The sequence below is a fragment of the Mixophyes fleayi genome, chromosome 11 (assembly GCF_038048845.1).
Source record: "Mixophyes fleayi isolate aMixFle1 chromosome 11, aMixFle1.hap1, whole genome shotgun sequence".
Lineage (NCBI taxonomy): Eukaryota > Metazoa > Chordata > Amphibia > Anura > Limnodynastidae > Mixophyes > Mixophyes fleayi.
In genome coordinates this window covers 16,704,762-16,727,989 of record NC_134412.1, presented here as the reverse complement: position 1 = coordinate 16,727,989, position 23,228 = coordinate 16,704,762, and the positions used below count along the sequence as shown (strand labels likewise).

The 23,228-nt window shown below is 42.5% G+C and overlaps 1 protein-coding gene across 6 annotated transcripts in view; it reads left to right on the top strand.

Annotated features, from left to right (window-relative positions):
- The window catches only part of POU2F2 (POU class 2 homeobox 2), a 110,867-nt gene extending 90,146 nt beyond the window's left edge, over nucleotides 1–20,721 (top strand). For 3 of the 6 annotated variants that reach the window (XM_075190756.1, XM_075190754.1, XM_075190755.1), the window contains 12 exons: nucleotides 461–625; nucleotides 2,556–2,753; nucleotides 4,917–5,022; nucleotides 7,389–7,480; nucleotides 8,073–8,219; nucleotides 12,081–12,222; nucleotides 12,333–12,481; nucleotides 13,602–13,778; nucleotides 14,280–14,343; nucleotides 15,402–15,564; nucleotides 17,426–17,499; nucleotides 18,190–20,721. In XM_075190756.1, coding sequence (XP_075046857.1) covers nucleotides 461–625; nucleotides 2,556–2,753; nucleotides 4,917–5,022; nucleotides 7,389–7,480; nucleotides 8,073–8,219; nucleotides 12,081–12,222; nucleotides 12,333–12,481; nucleotides 13,602–13,778; nucleotides 14,280–14,343; nucleotides 15,402–15,564; nucleotides 17,426–17,499; nucleotides 18,190–18,479 — 1,767 coding nt within the window. In that variant the 3' untranslated portion in view covers nucleotides 18,480–20,721. The remainder of the gene's footprint in view (nucleotides 1–460; nucleotides 626–2,555; nucleotides 2,754–4,916; nucleotides 5,023–7,388; nucleotides 7,481–8,072; nucleotides 8,220–12,080; nucleotides 12,223–12,332; nucleotides 12,482–13,601; nucleotides 13,779–14,279; nucleotides 14,344–15,401; nucleotides 15,565–17,425; nucleotides 17,500–18,189) is intronic. The other 3 variants (XM_075190758.1, XM_075190759.1, XM_075190757.1) reach the window with 2 other exon arrangements.
- The last annotated feature ends 2,507 nt before the right edge of the window (nucleotides 20,722–23,228 follow it).

The window sequence follows — 23,228 nt, the reverse complement described above, 5'->3', positions numbered from 1 at the left end:
CTTTTATTTCATACCCCTGGAAGATGAGGGGTTAATTCTAGCTTCACGTCTGACAGCTAAGATCCCTTTTTACATGTACATAAACGCGTGCTTTTTGTTTTTCATTTATGTGTCAATTATAAACGATATGATTAGTTATGACTGATAAACATTCCCACGTTCTGATTTATGCATTTCTGCGATTTGGGATGCAAGTTTTAAAACACACGTCCTTGTAAAAGTAGGTTTTTTGGCACTTATCCTGCTGGAAATATAAAATAAAAAAATGCATGTGTAGATTTAAATATGCCTATTAATCCATTCACACGTTCATCCTGTGTATTTATAACACCGGATTCTAGGCTTATGAAGTGTGTTTGGTGGATACGCCTCCGTGTTCTGTAGCGGTTAATGTTACACGTCTGTAATATCTGTCACTCGTTCCTCACTATCGCTGTCTTCCTTCTCTATTTTTATGTAGATTACAGATGAAGAATGTGGGGAACGCTCCCCATCCCTCCCTGGCACTCCCGTTCCCCCAACGCCTTCCGCCCCACTCACCCCACAGGCTCCTTCTGCCCCTCAGCAAACGCCTACCTCCCTCCCTCAGACACAGCTTCTCCTTGCTGGCAGCCAGCTGGCTGGGGTAAGTAGCCACTTTCACCTACATATATTTAGTACAGGAGCATCCTGTGATGGTAACTTCTTATGGGCAAAACATCCATGGCGCGATGAAAATGAGCATTGCTCCTGCCGGCGTTGGTTTGGGCGAGCACGCCTAGATTCCTGGAAGGAAGCATGAGTTTACAGGGCAAGGAGGCAGCGTTTGTGGGGGTAGCCTAGGTTTGCGCTGGCGGAGGAGAGGAGTTGGGTGGACCGGGGGTTTTACTAGCTAAGTACACGGTAGCGGCACCAGTGCCCCTAATGTTGCAGAGCAAGAACTAGATTTCCTTTTGCGGAGTGAGATTATTCTGATGAGATGGAGTGTAGTAAGAATGTAAACGCACAAGTGCCATGTGTAATAAGGACAGCCAGATGTCCCTCACTCTTATATACCTAAAATACTGCTCTGTTTAGCCTCATTTATGAGAACAATGGAAAAGTGTATTTCTAGAAAGGGGCGGGTGGTAGGAAGTTGGGCTTTGATGTGATGTTTCTACCTATTCACACTCGTAGGTGCACTCTATCTGAGGCAGTGAGTAGGTGTGGGAGAACTATAAAGATGCACTGGTGTTAGACTAAGGCATATTGTGGGACAAATCGAGTGTACTTCATATACGACCAGGTTTAGGCTCCAATGGCTCTTTAGCTGTTGGGTAAAGCAGCTTGCCAACATCTGCAGAAACACACTGAGCCCATATCTGGTCTTAGTCTGGAATGACCTAGAGAGCTGGTATAGATCATATAAGGTCCGCAGGAGACACGGGGGTAGATGTATCAAACCTCAAAAGGAAAAGTGAAGGTATTGCCCGTAGCAACCAATCAGAATCTAGCATCTATAATTTTTTAGAATGTACAAGATAAATGAATTTGATTGCTACGAGCAACACCTTCACTTTTACCTTTTATAAGGTTTGATACATGTACCCCGCACACTCCATAAGATGTCCACACACATTTTTGTTACCTTATCCATGAATCTAGTGGACAGTAAACAAAATCATTATATTGTTGAAGTGTATGTGATAAATTGGGTGGGCTCTATGCAATTGTGTTGGGCTTACAAGGCTGATTTATGCCTATCCACTCGGAAATGTCCTTATGCGTTTTGCCATTGTCTCCTCTAACATTTATCTGTTATTCAGTAACTAAGATAGTACATTGCCATCAAAGCCCAATCCTAATGCTGTATAACAAATGTTTTGAGGCAAACACGTCTTAACGCCATTTTTATTGCCATTCCTAAATTAACTCTCCCATAGCGCTCAGCAGAAACTCAACATCCTGATTTCACTTTATCAATGTAGATATAAATCTATTGCATTGTAATTTATTACATGCGACCATTTCTGCCTCTGTGGGTTAAATAATCAGAATGGCGATCAATCCATGTCCTCTAGTTCTAAAAGTTCCATGAAAAGGGATGGAACTTCTTGTTCCAGAAATGGATACAGTGCATCGCTGGTAAAATCTGTTTTATGCATATAGTAGTTGCGGAGAGTAGTTGCATATAAGTGCTAAATGAACTTGAGCCACAGCAACCAATCAGCATTTGGCTTTTATCTGTCTTCTGCAAGATAGACGATCAAAGCAAGCATCTGATTGGTTGTTATGGTTCAATGCCATGATAATAATTGCCTAGTGTATATGAATGGCCCAATCTGTATGTTATTATGACATGCTTGACTCTATGTATATAAATATATATATATATATGTTTGCTGCTTTGCTTCATTCAATTGTTTTCCTCTTTTCACTGCCTTTGTCTCCCCACCCCTTTCCCTCTGCTATATACTTATTACTATTATCTCTCCCCGACCACCGGGACCCTTGTTTCTCTCTCCCATCTTTCTCCTTCTTTGCCCCCATCCTGATTTTCTCCCTTGCTTTCTTTGTCTTCCCTTCCCCGGCTGCAGCTCACCGCTCTCCTCCCCGCACACCAGCAACAACTGCTTCTCCAGCAAGCTCAGCTTCTCGCAGCCGCCGTACAGCAGTCCAATGCCGCCGCCGCCGCCAACGCCTCCCAGTCAGGGTCCGACACCCAGTCTACCCCCGCCAACCAACAGCAACCCCCCCAACTTGCTTTGTCCCAGCCCATCCACCTCACTGCACAGGTGAGCAGTATACAGGAGTCTGCTGGCAACACGCACAGTGTTACATATGTGTGTTCTTCACTTTATAGTGGTGAAACTGCCCGGGAAAAACTTCAATATATAGATGGCACCTGGTAGAATAACATGGCTACACTGTCTGTAAGACCATGGGCTAGATTTACTAAACTGCGGGTTTGAAAAAAATGGAGATGTTGCCTATAGCAACCAATCAGATTCTAGTTATCATTTATTTAGTACATTCTGCAAAATGACAGCTAGAATCTGATTGGTTGCTATAGGCAACATCTCCACTTTTTCAGACCCGCAGTTTAGTAAATCTAGCCCCACGTCTGCTGCCCTGACCATTCAATTTGATGGTGGAGAGAGAGGTTTATCCAGTAAGTGACCTGAAGAGGGCAGCACTGCTGTAAGGTACCCTGCCCTTCACAACAGGCCTGTATGTTGGAGGCAGGTTGGCTGACACTGTACTAATTGCATGCTCTTATATTATATTTAATTTTATTTGCAAGGCACTAACTTAATACGCTGTGCATTGAAGAAGTAATTATACAAACGAAGGTCACACAAACATACATACATGTAGAATAGAAATGACAGTACGCAGTGTCGTACAGCTTCATATTGCAGTGCAAGGTGCGTATTAATGAACCGCTGAGTCTACAATACAGATCACATGACATATAGCTGTTGCTAACTGCAAAACGCCTGTAAGTGAGAACTCTCCAGACCCTGACGGAATTTAAGCCACTTGACATTATTTTTATACTTGATATTCAGTTTAGTGCCAGTATTTCTCTAATTCATTTTTATTAAATTTTATTAGGTTTAGGGAGTATGATAACATCCGGGGAGAGTAACAACCCAAAACTATAAAAATTGGTGCAAAACAATAAGGGGGAACTGGTATAATGAACAGGGAGGGTTTAGTGAAGGAGTAGGTTGGTACTTGCCAATATATTAACTTTACAGTCTGTGGGATGACATTGTCACTATTATCAGTGATGTCAGACTGAGAGAGGCTTCATGATTGTGTAAGGTATTTCAGAGGAAGTCTACTGTCTAAATTAATATATTCCCCCCCCCCCCCTCATAACAATTATCTCAAATATCTTTTGTTATCATGAGCTTCAGAAACTTTTACACGTATATTGTACTAGAATACAGGATTTTGTAGCTGTTTGTTTCCCTTTAAAACCGCATGACACATTTAAGATTGTGTGATTAATTGTAAGGCCCATATCTCTAGGACATCGAAATTTAGACTTTCTTCATTTAATATATGATGAGTATTAAAAAAAAAAAGTTTTCAAACACGGATGATTGGTTTGGATATGAAAAACATCAGAGTCCTAGAACTATCCTACAACCTTTCATCCTTTGCGGCATTCACATTCAGCTTTGACTAAGACCAATCTATAACCCACAGCCGAGCTACATATTATTATTATTATTATTATATATGCGGATTAGTGTTTGTCTGAGTCAGTCTAGTTACCTGAACTAACCCAGAGAACATCTTACATCCTTGCACTGTTCTATAACCTGAAGATCCACCTTTACCCTGTTACACTGAAATAATACAGTTCAGGCCCGCTTGACTTGATCTCTCTTATATTAAGCGATTATATTATACTATATTAGATTATATTAGTATGTGACTAATAAGTATCTAAAAAGCCTTCATTTCAGTAGTGTTCCTGTCAGACTCGCAGACCTATAGATTACTTGACGCTTTCATGCTACCGTACATATTGTCAGCCTAATTAGGTATTATTTTATCTCTGTAACACGTTTGCTCTCAAATTGTACCGGTTGCTAATAGCGGAAGCAGCCATTTTGTGGCCTGAGCAAACGAAGAATGAAGCTTATCAATTCACTATTGACATCACTGGGGCATAAACCACTTTCTGTCAGTAATTCCTGGTGAATGTATAAGCCAAATATTGGTTCAGCTCACAAAATGGCTGCCTAGTGAGCTTCCTCATGATCATAGGCTCAGTTCACAAAATGGCTGCCTAGTGAGCTTCCTCATGAATATTGATTCAGTCTACAAAATGACTGCTTCCTCTGTGTGTAGATGACAGGGCTTCATCCATCTGTTATTTTTTGCAACAACCAATATTATTAGTATTTCTCATGTTTTCCTATCTTCTTTCAACTAAGGATATCCAGCAGTTGCTTCAACTCCAACAACTGGTCCTTGTTCCTGGTCACCCCCTTCAGTCCCACACACAGTTCCTGCTCCCCCAGGCAGGACAAGGCCAACAAGGTGAGAGTTTAACTTCTGTCTGCAGATATTGGGCCTGAGTAATTAAGGAGAGCAAAGCCAAAAAAAGGAGTAACTTTGCACCTGGGCAAAACCATGTTGCATTGGAGGGGGAGGTGAATTTAAAATGTGGGGACAGATTAATAGTTGGGGTAGGGCATGTCCTAGATCAACTTTACACTTCAGTGTAAAAATAAAGCTATCAAGTATTTGTGTGCTACATGAACAAGCAGCCAGTATTTAACTTATGTGCCAAATAATAAATTAACACGCACCGCCTGTATTATAACATGGTTTGATCTGGAGAACATTTACTCCTTTTTTTGCTTTGCTTAAATAACACCGCTCTTACCGACAGCCCTGATTTTTCTGAGATAGAAAACACAAGATCCTGTCCACGTTATGCAAGTTCAGCTCTGATAGGAATCTGTTGATCATTATTCTTTACTGCGCGCCCTGTTCATAGGGGCAACAAAATGACAGACTTCTTTGCCGTGTACTTCAGTGTTATCTGTGTGGACTGTGTGTACAGAGCATAGAGATTAGTACCTTGTACTTAGTATACTGCCGTTGTATTTCGTTTGCAAGCCCTAAGAATTGTTGGTAATTGGAAATCTGAAATAAAGGTTCTTCTCATTCACTGAATTCCATTGGACGATTAATTGTTGGGGATGATTTAAGTATCATAAGCGGAAGAGGGCTGTAAGATTGTATTGTATATATGTGTGTGTGTGTGTGTGTGTGTGTATATATGTATATATATATATATATATATATATATATATATATATATATATATATATATATATATATATGAGAGAGAGACCTATAGATAGAGATATATAGATTTTAAGATTATTATAAGAGTTATTGATACAAAAGTTAAGTGTTTAAAAACAATACGTTAAACTGACCACACCCATAACAATCTTATGAGTTTGCATAAAGTTATCTTTTTCCAAAGCATGTTTTAATCCATCAGTTTATACTGGTGTGGCATTGTGGGTAAGTGGTAGGTTTTAGATTAAGTGTATGTGCAGCTATAATATTGCTTTATTATGATCATCCAGTGTGCAGACATATATACAATTGATTTTAAAAATGATAAACCTTGGATTAGATTTTGTTCATCCAATAAGTCACCAACATCATTAACTATGATTGTATCTCAAATAAAAACCTCTGGAGCTGTTTAACCTCCAGAGGTCATACGCAAAGACAAATAGTGAGGGAGATAGACTTATAATCCCCCCTCTGATTCACATATTGCTGTGACAGCGGATCTTGATGTTGGGGAATGGCATGGATGGTAGATGAGGTCAGATAATGGCTGCTTCTGACCCTGTCCGCTATCGCTGTTAAACTGCACTAATGGAGCTCTGCCAGAAACGGACATTCAGTCCTGGTACTGAGTATGTGGATCTTTTACGTTCAGCCGGATCTGCCGGTGTACGGTGTATGGCTAACTAATGGTGATCCATAGCCGCAAATCAGGTATTTGATATTTCCAAAATTGCACAATTAAAGGGCAGACTACTGTGCACAAAAGCACCAGTTTTTATTTTGTGACTTGTACCTATATTGGGATTTTGTACATTGGCACCTGCTTCAAAAGGAGTCATGTCCATCTTTCGATGAGTCCACATTAGGGCAGTGAAGGAGTCGTTATGGTGTTGGATACCCTACCCCATTGATTTACACAACACAATTCCAGGGATAAGTGGTGAACGCCATGTTTATTTAAGCATACTTGTAAACCTAACACTCTATAAGAGCCCCTGAGGAATGCTTGCCCTCAGGGCAATGCCCCCGCAGAGCCAGCACTCGTCTGCTTACCAGTAGATATTACATTTCACAACCAATGTCTAGCCGCCTGGTCTAAAGCTCCTTCAATCTTCCCACAGTTTCCCCACCTCGGGCTACTCAACCGCTATCCTTTATTTCCCACTTGTGATTACTTTCCTATTCTCACTCGCACAAAGGTCCAGACACATTGGCCCCCCCAGGAGTGATGTGGCCAGTGACATCTTGGAATTCAGTATTTGTGGCCTCCAAGATAGGTGCCCCACACCTTCCCCCAACTGGTAGAGCTGTGGAGGTCCCATGTCCACAATCCCCACAGTTCAGGAGACATTTACTCCTGCTGGCTCCAGTGATGCTTGTATCTTGCCTGTGCATTAAAATTGTGTTAGTATGAAAGTGCACAGATGGACGTGGATGTGTTTATTAAGATTTTTGGACCAATTGGTACTAGTGGCTGCATGAGTGGGTTCAAATCCCCGTGAAGGTCGGTCAACATACACCACATGTCCTACTAGTTTGGTTGTGTTCCTCAATTATTGACTTACTTCTGTTTCTCTCTTTTTCAGGCCTTTTATCTGCACCAAATCTCTTCCAGCTACCTCAACAAAGCCAGGGGAATCTCATTTCGGGTCAGCCAAGGCCTGGCCTTCCTTCTCAGGTAAAGGAGACCAGAAAGGTATACAACTGGCATGAAAGAATATTGGGCCTCTTCTGAGCATGTGCAGTTCAGCATGTCACAGACGAGGACTCTGCACGTTCAGAGCTGAGCTAGAGCCCTTAAGGAATGCTGTGGGGGAAGGGGAGGGGGTGTGCGGGCAACCTGGAGGGGGAGATGGACGGAGCATTGCTGGCCCCCTTCATCTCCGGCCCTTAGCGGCTGCGCCCATGGTAGATCCACCACGAACGCTATACACACATTGATAAACTACACTTGTTACACAAGTACGACTTGTATCTTAAAGTTATATAACTATATGTTAAACTAGAAAGTACATTAAAATGATGGACCAAAAATCACAAATAACAAGGAGAGCACGATCCCTGTTATCTGTGATTTTTGGTTCATTTTTATTTGGAGTCACTTGGTTCCTAACATGGCGAACAAGCCACTTTATAAGTTTGTAGTGCCCAAAACCTTCTCTTTACCCGTTTATTGCAGTGACAATCCCCTTTAAGTCATATTCAGAAAAAACATAATGTCTCCGTTCTCCAATGTGTCCTGTTCTGATGGAATTTCTTGTCTCTTGCAGGCCGTGTCACGCCCAGGCCCCCAGGATCCCCAAATATTGTCACATACAGAGCCAGCGTCTCACCCCGAAGAACCCAGTGACTTGGAGGAGCTGGAACAGTTCGCTAGAACGTTCAAACAGCGTAGAATTAAGCTGGGATTCACTCAGGTGGGAGAAGAGTCTACGTCTTACTACTGGTGCACACTCTACTCCTGATGAGTGTCCGTACACTCGCTCTACTGTGTTGTATTAGTGAGAACATAACTGGTGACAGGGTGGTTGTAACTTTGATGTAGGAATGGGGAATTGTGAAGCACCAAGGACCACTCTGAGGACAAAGGGGAAATCAGTTGTGAATGGAAGAAAGACTTCACCATGAGCATAGGGAGCCGTTCTTTACTTTAACGATTGTGGAAAGTATTACTACGTAAGGTTCTTAGGGCAAATTATATCAGTAGCTACTGTTTTAGAGGGCATTATGGGGGTGATGTATCCGATTGATGATTTTGGGGTCAGGATGGAATTTTTACCGCTGTGAGGTTAATTTGGCAGCTCTAACTCAGGATCAGTGCAAGTAGAATTTATGAAAGGTTGAACTTGATGGACCGGTGTATTTTTGTTTATTGTTTGTTTCTCATTGAGTAACTATTTGTTATATTTGGTGGCATTATGTCACATTGCAAGTGAAATTTACGAAAGGCTGTCTATTTATTTAATCATTGAATAAGAGTAATGTGATGTTATGGGGTACACTGTGTTATGATCTGCTGTAGTGTGATGTGATAGAGAAGTTGCTGTGTTACTGGGGGGATGTTATTATGAGGTGGTATCCTGCTGTAGTGTGATGTGAATAGGGAGCGCTGTGTTACTGGGGATGTTATTATGAGGTGGTATCCTGCTGTACTGTTATGTGAATAGGGAGCGCTGTGTTACTGGGGGATGTTATTATGAGGTGGTGTCCTGCAGTACTGTTATGTGAAAAGGGATCGCTGTGCCACTGGGAGGATGGTATTATGAGGTGGTGTCCTGCAGTACTGTTATGTGAATAGGGATCGCTGTGTTACTGGGAGGATGTTATTATGAGGTGGTATCCTGCAGTACTGTTATGTGAATAGGGAGCGCTGTGTTACTGGGAGGATGTTATTATGAGGTGGTATCCTGCAGTACTGTTATGTGAATAGGGAGCGCTGTGTTACTGGGGATGTTATTATGAGATGGTATCCTGCAATACTGTTATGTGAATAGGGAGTGCTGTGTTACTGGGGATGTTATTATGAGGTGGTGTCCTGCTGTACTGTTATGTGAATAGGGAGCGCTGTGTTACTGGGGATGTTATTATGAGGTGGTATCCTGCAGTACTGTTATGTGAATAGGGAGTGCTGTGTTACTGGGGATGTTATTATGAGGTGGTGTCCTGCTGTACTGTTATGTGAATAGGGAGCGCTGTGTTACTGGGGATGTTATTATGAGGTGCTATCCTGCAGTACTGTTATGTGAATAGGGAGCGCTGTGTTACTGGGGGGATGTTATTATGAGGTGGTGTCCTGCAGTACTGTTATGTGAATAGGGAGCGCTGTGTTACTGGGGGATGTTATTATGAGGTACTATCCTGCAGTACTGTTATGTGAATAGGGAGCGCTGTGTTACTGGGGGGATGTTATTATGAGGTGGTGTCCTGCAGTACTGTTATGTGAATAGGGAGCGCTGTGTTACTGGGGGATGTTATTATGAGGTACTATCCTGCAGTACTGTTATGTGAATAGGGAGCGCTGTGTTACTGGGGATGTTATTATGAGGTACTATCCTGCAGTACTGTAATGTGAATAGGGAGCGATGTGTTACCGGGGGATGTTATTATGAGGTGCTATCCTGCAGTACTGTTATGTGAATAGGGAGCGCTGTGTTACTGGGGGATGTTATTATGAGGTGGTGTCCTGCTGTACTGTTATGTGAATAGGGAGCGCTGTGTTACTGGGGGATGTTATTATGAGGTACTATCCTGCAGTACTGTTATGTGAATAGGGAGCGCTGTGTTACTGGGGGGATGTTATTATGAGGTGGTGTCCTGCAGTACTGTTATGTGAATAGGGAGCGCTGTGTTACTGGGGGATGTTATTATGAGGTGGTATCCTGCAGTACTGTTATGTGAATAGGGAGTGCTGTGTTACTGGGGGGATGTTATTATGAGGTGGTATCCTGCAGTACTGTTATGTGAATAGGGAGCGCTGTGTTACTGGGGGATGTTATTATGAGGTGGTATCCTGCAGTACTGTTATGTGAATAGGGAGCGCTGTTACTGGGAGGATGTTATTATGAGGTGGTATCCTGCAGTACTGTTATGTGAATAGGGAGCGCTGTTACTGGGAGGATGTTATTATGAGGTGTTGTCCTGCAGTACTGTTATGTGAATAGGGAGCGCTGTGTTACTGGAGATGTTATTATGAGGTGGTATCCTGCTGTACTGTTATGTGAATAGGGAGTGCTGTGTTACTGGGGGGATGTTATTATGAGGTGGTATCCTGCAATACTGTTATGTGAATAGGTAGCGCTGTGTTACTGGGAGGATGTTATTATGAGGTGGTATCCTGCTGTACTTTTATGTGAATAGGGATCGCTGTGTTACTGGGGATGTTATTATGAGGTGGTATCCTGCAATACTGTTATGTGAATAGGGAGCGCTGTGTTACTGGGGGGATGTTATTATGAGGTGGTATCCTGCAGTACTGTTATGTGAATAGGGAGCGCTGTGTTACTGGGGATGTTATTATGAGGTGGTATCCTGCAGTACTGTTATGTGAATAGGGAGCGCTGTGTTACTGGGGGGGATGTTATTATGAGGTGGTGTCCTGCAGTACTGTAATGTGAATAGGGAGCGCTGTGTTACCGGGGGATGTTATTATGAGGTGGTGTCCTGCTGTACTGTTATGTGAATAGGGAGCGCTGTGTTACTGGGGGATGTTATTATGAGGTGCTATCCTGCAGTACTGTTATGTGAATAGGGAGCGCTGTGTTACTGGGGGGATGTTATTATGAGGTGGTGTCCTGCAGTACTGTTATGTGAATAGGGAGCGCTGTGTTACTGGGGGATGTTATTATGAGGTGGTATCCTGCAGTACTGTTATGTGAATAGGGAGTGCTGTGTTACTGGGGGGATGTTATTATGAGGTGGTATCCTGCAGTACTGTTATGTGAATAGGGAGCGCTGTGTTACTGGGGGATGTTATTATGAGGTGGTATCCTGCAGTACTGTTATGTGAATAGGGAGCGCTGTGTTACTGGGGGGGATGTTATTATGAGTTGCTATCCTGCAGTACTGTTATGTGAATAGGGAGCGCTGTGTTACTGGGGGGGATGTTATTATGAGTTGCTATCCTGCAGTACTGTTATGTGAATAGGGAGCGCTGTGTTACTGGGGGATGTTATTAGGAGGTGGTATCCTGCAGTACTGTTATGTGAATAGGGAGCGCTGTGTTACTGGGGATGTTATTATGAGGTGGTATCCTGCTGTACTGTTATGTGAATAGGGAGCGCTGTGTTACTGGGGGGATGTTATTATGAGGTGGTGTCCTGCAGTACTATTATGTGAATAGGGAGCGCTGTGTTACTGGGGGGATGTTATTATGAGGTGCTATCCTGCAGTACTGTTATGTGAATAGGGAGCGCTGTGTTACTGGGGGATGTTATTATGAGGTGTTGTCCTGCAGTACTATTATGTGAATAGGGAGCGCTGTGTTACTGGGGGATGTTATTATGAGGTGGTATCCTGCAGTACTGTTATGTGAATAGGGAGCGCTGTGTTACTGGGGATGTTATTATGAGGTGGTATCCTGCTGTACTGTTATGTGAATAGGGAGCGCTGTGTTACTGGGGATGTTATTATGAGGTGGTGTCCTGCAGTACTGTTATGTGTATAGGGAGCGCTGTGTTACTGGGGGATGTTATTATGAGGTGGTGTCCTGCAGTACTATAGTACCTAGTATATTAGGGGATGGTGTAGTATTTTATAATGAGTCTTACCTTCTCTTATAGGGGGATGTTGGCCTGGCTATGGGAAAGCTATATGGAAATGATTTCTCTCAGACAACCATCTCCCGATTTGAGGCACTTAACCTGAGTTTCAAAAATATGTGCAAACTAAAACCATTACTACAGAAGTGGCTGAGCGACGCAGGTAGGCTGGAGCGCATGGATACAATGGAGGCTTTACCTCACCGTACTTTCATTTCCCTTGTCTATTGTCCTCCTTCATGCGTCTTATTAACACTGATTCCCTCTGCGCAGAAACTATGTCTGTGGACAGCACTCTGCCCAGCCCCAACACCTTGAGCAGCCCTGGGGGAGGATACGACGGGCTCCCTGGCCGTAGGCGCAAGAAACGCACCAGCATCGAGACCAACGTGCGATTCGCACTGGAGAAAAGTTTTATTGCGGTGAGATGAAGGGGGTGAAATGCCTGTAGGTTCTGTAGCTTGGTCAGGAATGTTATATATAAAATTAAAACCTGAACTGGGGATACGTTCAGAGCTTGGATTATGGCCTGGGGGGTATATTTACTAAACTGCAAGTTTGAAAATGTGGAGATGTTGCCTATAGCAACCAATCAGAATATAGCTTTCATTTATTTAGTGTATTCTAAAAATGACAGCTAGAATCTGATTGGTTGCTATAGGCATCATCTCCACATTTTCAAACCCGCAGTTTAGTAAATATACCCCCTGGACTGATGTTAGGATTATGTCTAATGGTCAAACTGGGTGACATCTGGCCATATGGATTACTTCCAGAATGACTGGGGCCTGTCAGGTCAGACAAGCTTTTACCAAGATGCCCGATAATGAGCTGATCAAATATTTATTGCTCCCCATACAATTAATGTCAGATAAGAATCATTTAGAACATCTAATCTGCCCATTTTTTAGTCCATAATTATAACCTTTAACTTTTTTCAATTTTATATCGATTCCCCTACTGTATTATCCTCTACCACCTCTGTTGGGAGGATATTCTACATATTCACTACCCTTTTTGTGTTCTAATAGTCCTCTTCCTCTGCATAATACTTTCCTCCTATACCTTGTTAAGACAATTGAAAGATCCATTTCCCCTCTCTGCTCAGCGCTATTTACATGTTTAGATCTTTAGAGGTATATTTACTAAACTGCGGGTTTGAAAAAGTGGAGATGTTGCCTATAGCAACCAGTCAGATTCTAGCTGTCATTTATTTAGTACATTCTACAAAATGACAGCTAGAATCTGATTGGTTGCCATAGGCAACATCTCCACTTTTTCAAACCCGCAGTTTAGTAAATATACCTCTTAGTCTTTTCTGGTCTGTTTTGTGATTTAGATCATACTCCATGTTAGTTGCCCTCTTTGGACAATCTCTAATTTATTAATGTCCTTATGTCATACTCTGGCCAAAGGCGCTGAGACGTTGTCCCACTCGCCCATCTTTCTCCAATAACTTGGCTTACTAGATTCCTCTTCTACTCTCCTGTGTAAGATCATATGATTGACTCTTCCGTTCCTTGCTTGTTTGTAACTGTACAGAACCAGAAACCTACCTCTGAGGAGATCCTTGTGATTTCGGAGCAGCTGAACATGGAGAAGGAAGTGATCCGCGTGTGGTTCTGTAACCGTCGGCAGAAGGAAAAGCGCATCAACCCTTGCAGCAGTATGCCACTTATGCCCAACCAGTGCAAAGGGCAGCTGTATGGGACACACATGGTAATGACTCTGTCAGTCACCCCCAAACCTCCTAGATACGAGGGAGCTGTATGGAGCATGCGCGGTGCACTCCGAGTCACAGCGATAAGCTGATTATATTTCACAACCAGTTATTTTTGTGGGTTATCTGGGTAACATCCAGGCATGCTTTTTATGCCATATGCCATCCTCTGGTTGTTTGGTATATCACAAGTATGTCATTTAATCTGAAGCTGATCACACATTGGCACATTTGATATTTTGCTAAATGGTTGGCAAAATTTGGTTATTTTGTGATTTGACCATGGGCTCCAGTCTGGCTTCACGTGTGCCGCCCTTAGCGGACTGGTCCAGTCTTGCATAAAAGCAGGCCTGGTGTATGTATGCCGAGAGCACCAGGTAGAAGTGACCTATATGCCATGCACCATGCAGTAACCTGATCTTCCTCCTGTCTCTATCCTCTATTGTTCCTCATCCACCCTTCACTGTCTCATATTTCCTCCTCTCCTTGATCTGATCCAGGTGTCCCCCCCGGTGTCTGCCCCCATGCTCACTTCCTTGGCTTCAAGTAATCTCAGCACAACAGGTAACCAGCCGTTCTCCTCTCACTGAGCTGCATATTACAGCCTGTATGTACGTAATACGTGTTCACGGGAGCACTGGGCACGCCATGCCTCCGCACATCCCACATACCCTGCTTACTGCCGTTAATATGCAGAGTCCGCTCCTCCGCTATATACCAGTCCATGTATATTCGCTAACAGGGCTGCCAGAAGAAAGCGTGGCGACCGGTACTAATGTAACAGGCAGGGCCCCCTCCTTCCTTCTCTCACCCCAGCTCTATTTTGAAATTATCCTCTATCCAATATTTTGCTCCTGCAAACACCCCCCCCCCACCCAACCTGGGGTCTCCCTACCCACGCTTGGTAGTGGAGGTGGCTCTGTTGCCTACAAGGGGGCCTGTTGCTGTGTCTTAGTTCATCAGGGAGACCTCTCCCCGTCCCTCAAATCTCAGGAGGAGTTGCTGCCTAGAAATAGAGCCAGCCATGTCCCTTTATTCACTGTGGATTTTGGGTCGAGGGCTGGTCGCGCCCCTACTGATGTTGGGGCTCCATACTGCTGTATTAACTGTAACCCCCTGATGGCGGCCCTGCTAGCTAATGGAGAACAGACCCATAGGGGGGGAATTCAATTGACAGCATTATGCTTGAGAATAACTCGGCTCGCGCAGTATTACTGTTACTATGGTAATAGTGCGCTTTATAACAGTTAATACGGTAATTTCAACGCTGATTTTTGCTCGCAGCTCCGTGAACAGAAATCCTGGTTAAAATGACTGTATTAACGGTAATAGTGGGCGGGCTGCAGTATTATCAAGAATAACACTGTCAACTGAATTCCCCCCCGTTGTTAGACGGCTGTCCCAGAAATCACACAATTGGTAGAGATATATATGTTTCCTGTCTTCTTTTTCATGCACTTTTTAAAATACATTTTAATGAGATTTTTTTTGTTAAGAACTACAGAATATGTTACATATAGAAGGATTAGGATAAATTAGAAGCTCCGTGATCCTAACCTTGATCCGTTCTCTCCTATCTCTGTCAATGCATTGCTGCTTCACTCTCCTTCTGTATGTTTTAGTGACTACCTTAACTTCCGCAATGGGGTCTCTCGTCCACCCTCGTCCACCCTCCAACACAGCACCCCCGTCTGCCACCCCCCCTCCAAGCAACAGCACAAGCACCAGTCCACAGAGCAGCACCCATTCTGGGCTTAGCCTGACGGGACTCAGCCCAAATGCAGGGTAAGTGGTGGGCAGAGAGGGAATGACGCACTCGCCAAGTGCCCGTCCTGTAATAACGTCATTGCTGTAATACTAGGCTGACATCTACTAGGTACGCAGCCTTTTTATGGTGATTTACAGGTCAGTGTCTTAATCACACAATTTATTATCGGCAAATCGAACCAATTTTTCAAACCTTTGGAAAAAAAATAAATAGTGAAATTACTGAAATCACCGTTTTCTCAGTGATAAGTATAGAATGGATAAAATAAATAATTAGATTAAAAGAAAAATGCTTGTATTTATAAACTCTGCTGGACAAAAGCACACCAAATCTCTAACGGTGGTAATTGTTTTCACGATTACCACCGTTCCGACACCGATGAGTCCCTACACTTAAACTCCGAATCTGTGAAAAAACGATTGAAATATAAGCAGACTTACCTCCATACCGACGCTGTAGATCTCCGATCGGAGTAGGATGCTGACCGCTAGTGATTCCGACTAGTCAGGTGCCCGTCACTAGACTTTGACGTCATTGCGCCCTCTATCACTTTTAATTTAAAATGCCAATGTCTGGACTCCGCAGGTTAAGTGTTTAAACACTTAACCCGACATTGCCGCTTTAAATTAAAAGTGATAGAGAGGGCGCAATGACGTCAAAGTCTAGTGACGGACACCTGACTAGTTGGAATCACTTGCGGTCATCATCCGGCTGCGATCGGAGATCTACAGCGTCGGTATGGAGGTAAGTCTGCTTATATTTCAATCGTTTTTTCACAGATTCGGGGTTTAAGTGTAGGGACTCCTCGGTGTCGGAATTTTCCACACTGTAAAAACTTACCCAACCCATTTCTGTACCTGACTATAGTGCCAAAATGACGTATATGAAACAGTTGTCCTGAAGTACCTTAACAATGTCACTGGCTCTTATCGAACTGATAGATGGAATCCTCACGAATTATTGTAGCTCCTTTCAAAATGTATAGATAACAATTGCACATTAAGGCGTTTGTTCACATGGGTGCTAATTTTAAGTGTTTAACGTATTAAACACTCTTTTGACACTGATGGCCCAGATAGTCAACGAGTGTACACTTACACGTTTATGGCAATTGTTCCCTTTCTGTTGCACGCGTTTAGACTGTGCCTGCGGCATTCAGAAGCATTAACACTTGGTAAAAACACTCTGTAGCTCTATATTAGTACATAGTACACTATGCTGCAGGGAAGCTTTAAGACTCATCGATGAACGTACTTCGTATACAGAGCAAGTGAGGACCAAATATGCTTTCAACAAAGGTTGTTTTTAAGTGCCTGTCTGTGTGAGCCCTGTATAAGTATTACATGTCCTTTGTGATACGTAAACCGTTTGTTATCTAATCGCTTGCAAAGTGACAGAAACTCCTTGTGAGTGTCCGATCCGTGATCTGACCACATGGAATTCTAAAGCTCATTTTAAAATCTAGTTTTGGTAAATCGTACCTGATTTATCATGAGAATTTGTGCTTTTCATACAGCAAGTGTTACTTTCCTTCTCCTACACTCCAGTGAATGAAGATTTACGAAGTTACAGACCGTTACCGGTCACTTCTGCTCTCACTACAGTAATTTGGTCACAAAAGGGACGAGTGGTACTTTTTTATTTGTAGAAGTGAGTGATAAATTAAGGCAAGAATAAAATGATTGCCTTAAGTGATAATAAAACACATGGATGCAGATACGTTTTGGAAAAAAAAAAAAAGATTACGTGTTGGTAATTAAGGATTTTTAAATTTCTAAATGTATTTTTATTTCAAATATGTTGTGTCCCAATCCTCAAGGTGTCCGTTTATATTTAGAGAATACCTCTCCCATCTTATCCATGTTCTTGGTCTTGCAGGGGCACAGTGCTCGGGGTTAGCCCAGGGCTCAACTCAGCCCTCATGGCAGGAAACCCACTGGCCACCATACAAGGTTTGTAGGACACGATGAGTCACATGACCGTTCTCAGTGTCACATGACCGTTCATGGCATGCGTCATCACATCACTGTTTGTATTGATGGACTGTGAAGTTTCCACCACATCCCAGCCCCATGCCATATCACCACTTGTGGACACGAGCAGGCACTATAATCTGTAAATATGTGTAGTGTTATGAGTTGGGGACCCATTTTAGGGGTAGAAACCGTACGGAACAGAAGAAATCCAAGTTCTCTCCAGCTGCTGTCCAGTTACCCATAATCCTCAGCCTCGGAGTATTGATTATCTATTTTGTAGGATAGAAGAGATAGAGATATATATATATATATATATATATATATATATATATATATACATACACGATGGACTGGAGAGTATTAATGATTTATGTGGTGACAAATATTACATATGTGATAGTAGAGCAGGGATATGATTATTTTACACGGTTGCTGGTCTGCATTTGCTGAGCATCATGGGAGATGTAGTTTTTAGTAACAACTGGAGTACCGGAAGTGTGAAATCCCTGTCATATAGCAATAGACAGATTCTAGAACAGCTGAGGTGACGCAGGAATGAGACAGTGATCCTTACTTAGTGTGTCCGTCTTGTTGTACTCACCGTGGTTGCTTCTTCTCTTTGTTTCCCGCACCATGTTCTATTCTAATTCCATTCTCTCTTTCTAGCTCTGACCAGTGGTGGCTCTCTGCCTCTCTCCGGTCTTGATGCCAGCGGTAACCTCATCCTTAACCTTGGCAGCGGTTGCAGCATTTCCAACACCCCCAGTTTGGTGAGCCCTCCGCTCTTCCTGAACCCCGGAGGTCTCCCTCTCATCGGTTCTGGCATGGGACGCATCACATCTGCTGGCGGCACCCCGAGTCTCTCTCCGGCCTCTACCACTTCCTCTGGAGAGGCTGTTATTCCCACCCTCCAGCACAGCCCAGGAGGCTCTCAGCACAGTGGGGAGAGTGAGTGAGTGAGAGAACGACCATCTCCCCCCCCTGCCCCCTTCCCCCTTCAACCTCCACCAGCACCAACGCTGAGTCTCCAGGTACAGGGAGGCTCCTGGAAACATTGGGGGGCTAGAGGCATGACTACATTTTAGAAGACGCTGCCTCTCTCCCCCTCAACCCTCCCAGTGAAGAAGTGAAATGCGTGGAGGGGGGGATTGGAACCAAAATGAAGAACCAAAAAAAACCAACTCCTAAACCAAATAAGAAACCAAAAACCCAAACCTCGGAAATACTTCAGAGAAACCAAAAAGATGCTGTGGCCCTTCTGGGGTTTACAGAGCTCCCCCAACCAAAGGAATTCCCAAAGACTGAACGCCCCTGCTCTCTTTTGTTAGTCGAGCTATGTGCCATTTTTAGTTAAGGATGAGATGAATACAGGGGCGGTCAGGGAGACACTCCATCCTCCTTCCTCCTCTAGCGCTATGTTCTCCTATTACAGAGAATTAGTGTTACGGATTTTAGGAGAAAGGGGAGGAGGCTGCAGCGGAGTCCGCTCGTGGGGTGGGGTGAGTGGGCGATATATAGAGGACAGGGTGAACTAAAGCCCACTTCAATATAGTCACCACTTCCCACTTCTACACCAAGTACCAAAACAACAGCTTTATCCAAAGCCTAACATATCTCTAGAACCTCAGAGTATCTCTGTGTATATGTGTGAAGTCCATATTGAAAAGTACACACATAGATTTATTTATAACCTCCTTTTTTTACGTTTAGCCAGCACTGAGCCCCGCGCCCCCTTGCAATCCCCTTTTTGTCTACAATATATTTATTTAGAAAACTTCTCCCTCCCTTAACTTCCCTCCTCTTCCAAAACAAATGCTACTCCGATCAAGCGTTCACAATTCTGTTTACAGAAAACTTGATCTATATTACTTTTTCCAGCTCGACGTGCGGTTAGAAAACTGCTATTATTTTTGCAGAGCAAACGGAAAATTCTAAACTTTTTTTATTTCCTTTTTCCCCTGATGTTTTATTTTAATCTTTTTTGTTTCTTTTATGAAAGAGGTTGATTTTTTTTACATTTTACTTTCCATTCCAGTCATTTTTAAATCCTACTCCCCCCCCCCCTCCCCCTAACAAATTAGTTTTCTTATTTTGCTATTTATATATTTTAACTCTTATTGTGTTATTGTGCACAATAGCTTTTTAGTATTTGTATATTTTTTAACTACTTCGCTTGATTGGTCCTATGCTATTGCTATTCATTTCTATTTATTTATTTATAATGCTGCCAAGCTTTTATTTTTTAATTTTTTGCCTTTCTTCCTCATGGGATACATTGCCAGGATCACGTTTCCGCGGATGGACAAAAAAAGCAAACAAAATAAAAAAAACAAGCAAACCAAAAATTAAACCAAAATAAACACAAGGGAAATACCAAAAAACAAACAAAAACAAAAAAAACTTTAATCTTTGCTGACACTGTGCCAAAGTACAGACTCTGAGTGTTAGCAGAGTAAAAGATATATACCAAGAAATAGTGTTACCAAAAATCTCATGTTCCCCCTCCTGCGCCCTAACACCCGTGGACAATAGTCAAAAGGAGAGATAAAAAAAAGGGTGAGGGCTGTAGGAGCGCGTCTTTTCTCTGTCTTATATACCTCATCTGAAGAAGCCGATATTATTAAAATAAAGAAACTCAAGGAGGAAGTGTTGTTGAAACCAAAAAACTTAAATTCTGGTGAGGTGCGAGGAGCTCAGATTGTCCCTCCTGCATCCTCATCCACAAAGCTTTAACGGCCTCTTTGAAAACCTCTCATTTTATTTTTCCATTTTATTTTTTATTTGTGGGTTTTACAAAGAAAGTTCTTTTTTTTTTTTTTTCCTTCTTTTTTTGTTTATCCTCTGTGCCAAAGTGTTTTAAAAAAACAAAAAAACAAAAAAAAAAAAGTTATAGACTATTTAAACTTCAGAGAAAGCGCCATGGAAATGAGGGGGAACAAACCGTATACCAAAAAAAATTTCCACATCCGGTGGGAGGACATAACTGAGAGATGAATGAAAAAGAAAAAAAGAGAGAAACAAACAAGACCAAAAAAAAAATTTGAAAAGCTCTCTTCTTTTTCTTTTCTTTTTTCTTTTTCTTTTTTTCTTTTTTTTTAGCTGTTGTTCTTTTTTGGAAATGTGAACTTTGAACTTTCTTAAAGGGACATGGGCCTCATTATAGCTTTAGCTTTAGACGTGATGGACAAAAAAAAAAACTTCGGGGAGGGGGGGGGGGGGGGAAGAACATAATCGGGTTAAAGGAAAGATGATACTGTGAAAAGGGGGATGCTTTTACCAAATTCTGTCTAAAGTTGCTTAGCCTGTTAGCTGCCAGTGGGGCTTGCATCGAAATGTGTTGCAGGCCTTCTTGCAGTAGAGGGGTTAACCACCTTCTGCTTTAATTAAAATGGCAAGACTTTGACTGTAGGAGGACAGAGGCACTAGAAGTGTGGCTAATAGGGGAGACTAAAGATGGGGCTGAGGACTGCATGAAGGTCTTTCTCTGGATGTAGCGCACCTCTACTTTATTGTAGCGATGGGGGGTCCAGTCACCGCTTACTGTATAACCCATGACCTTCTTTTTTTATAGTCACACAGTACAGACTCCTGCCTGAGAGGGTGTGCTATGGATATTGTCAAAAATGTTAGCGCTTGTACGGACATTACCTGGGTAATGTCAGATATTATATTGTTATAAGGGTATTTTATCCCCCCCCCCTGGAGATCTGCAATGTAGATGTTAAGCTGATGCGGGGACATTGTGATGTTGTAAACTGATCCGATTGCTGTTGACGTGGTTTTACTGAAATAGACAGTGACAGACTTAATGTGTTTCAATCCTGCCACTTCTTTCTGCACTTCACCCGGCATAAAATTCATTGTGAAAATATGAATCGGAACGACTTGAGTATGCCTGGCTAATGTCAACATTATTAAGTGTCTGACGTTAGCCATGACATGTACGGCAAGGAGTGGCAGAGTAATCTAGGGCCAGGAGACCATCAGAAAAGCATAGAGGTGCAGCCATAGCGATCTATAAAAATGACTTTCTAAATGTAGGATTATTGCATACCAGGGTTTTGGCTCCTTGTATATCTGTATATTTCACATGTATACATACAGGCACACCTACACACACTTGCATACACCATCTGTCACACACACAATCACACACCTAACAAACAATACAGTGTTTTGAGGAAGCCGCTGTACCATTATTTTTGCATCCAAGCCTGTGTATTTCATGTTCATTAATCAGCGGCCACACCATGTTCATCAAATATTAATGTGCATCTCAAGTATTTTTATGGAACAAACTCCAAAACAGATTAATTGCTTCATTGATCTTGAAACAGATGATGTAGTGTGTTCACAAAGACAGAACAATGTGTAACCAATTTAATTGCTGAAAAATGAGAAGTGTGATCCAACTGCAAAAGATCTGATCCTTCGTTAAGGAAATTGGATGTGTACAAATTATTGCTCAAAAACAACACTGTGATATTTAAAATCAAAGTGATCATTGTAACTGTGAATAGGATCTGATGGTACGATTGCACAAAGACATAGTTGGCCAACCAGAATCTTCAAGCACAACTTAACACCTATCATGCTTTTCATTCATGTCATATGGATTGTTATCTGCACGTGCAGAGTTCTGTCCAATTTGATTGAAATTGAGTAGATTGGCTGATCATATCATTTCATATGTGGGTGGCTTTGGGCTGAGGTGTACTGATCCGATTTGTGTCATTAGAACATAAGTATATTATATTTTATGGAATTACAGATGCAAGAGTGGGTATGAGGTGACACCTTACAACACTGCTTGCTGGTACCTAATCTAACATGAACATTGCCTATCTTACCGATACTAAAGAGCTATGTAACTCATTTCAGACACTATCTCGTTTCAGTACTTTGACAGTTTTGCAGGTAGCCAGTGACCACACACACACACACACTTGGGCTACATACACACTAGCATTTGCAATGTTTTTTTATACGCAGGATCAGCAGTGAGTATAAACCACATTGTGCTTATGTATGTATTTGATACATGGTGTGACAAAACAGGAAGTTATTTTCATTCACACGTGGGAATGTTGATTTCCTTTTGCACAGTGCTCCCAGTGTGATGTAGGCAAGTTTTCCGCTGCGTTTCCACGTGTCAGAGAGACTGAAAGGGTAGAACAGACATTTCAAACTGCAATACAATACAAGTTAAGTTTAATATGTACTCCTTTTGTACAGTGAATTTTATTTTGACATTTAAATGACCTCATCTTGTATTAGAAACATCATTAAATGCTGAATTTTCACACCAGTATGTACATAGGTTGTCTCATGCTCTGTCCCACATGTGTAACTAAAAGAGGGGGATGCGCTACACAGAGGCACGTTTACATCAGCAGATCCATCTACATGCATTCCAGTGTAGTAATTAACCAACATTACATTACAGTATACAGTAGATATACAATGGAAAGGTCAACAGTGTTGCACATATCTCTATCAGCCAGAGCTCAGCGATCTGCCTGCCCATCTGGTGGTTATCTGTTCTTTCATAGCTTATCTCTTGGTTCTGTCTCTATCCAGGACCCGTCCTCTCACGTCTCTCGGCTGCTTTTCTCTCTCTAGCCTCCGGCATCCCTTTCCTGGCTGTCTTTCTTTTATCAGGTCCTCTCACCCGGCCACCTGCAACGCTCCTCAACCCCCATCTC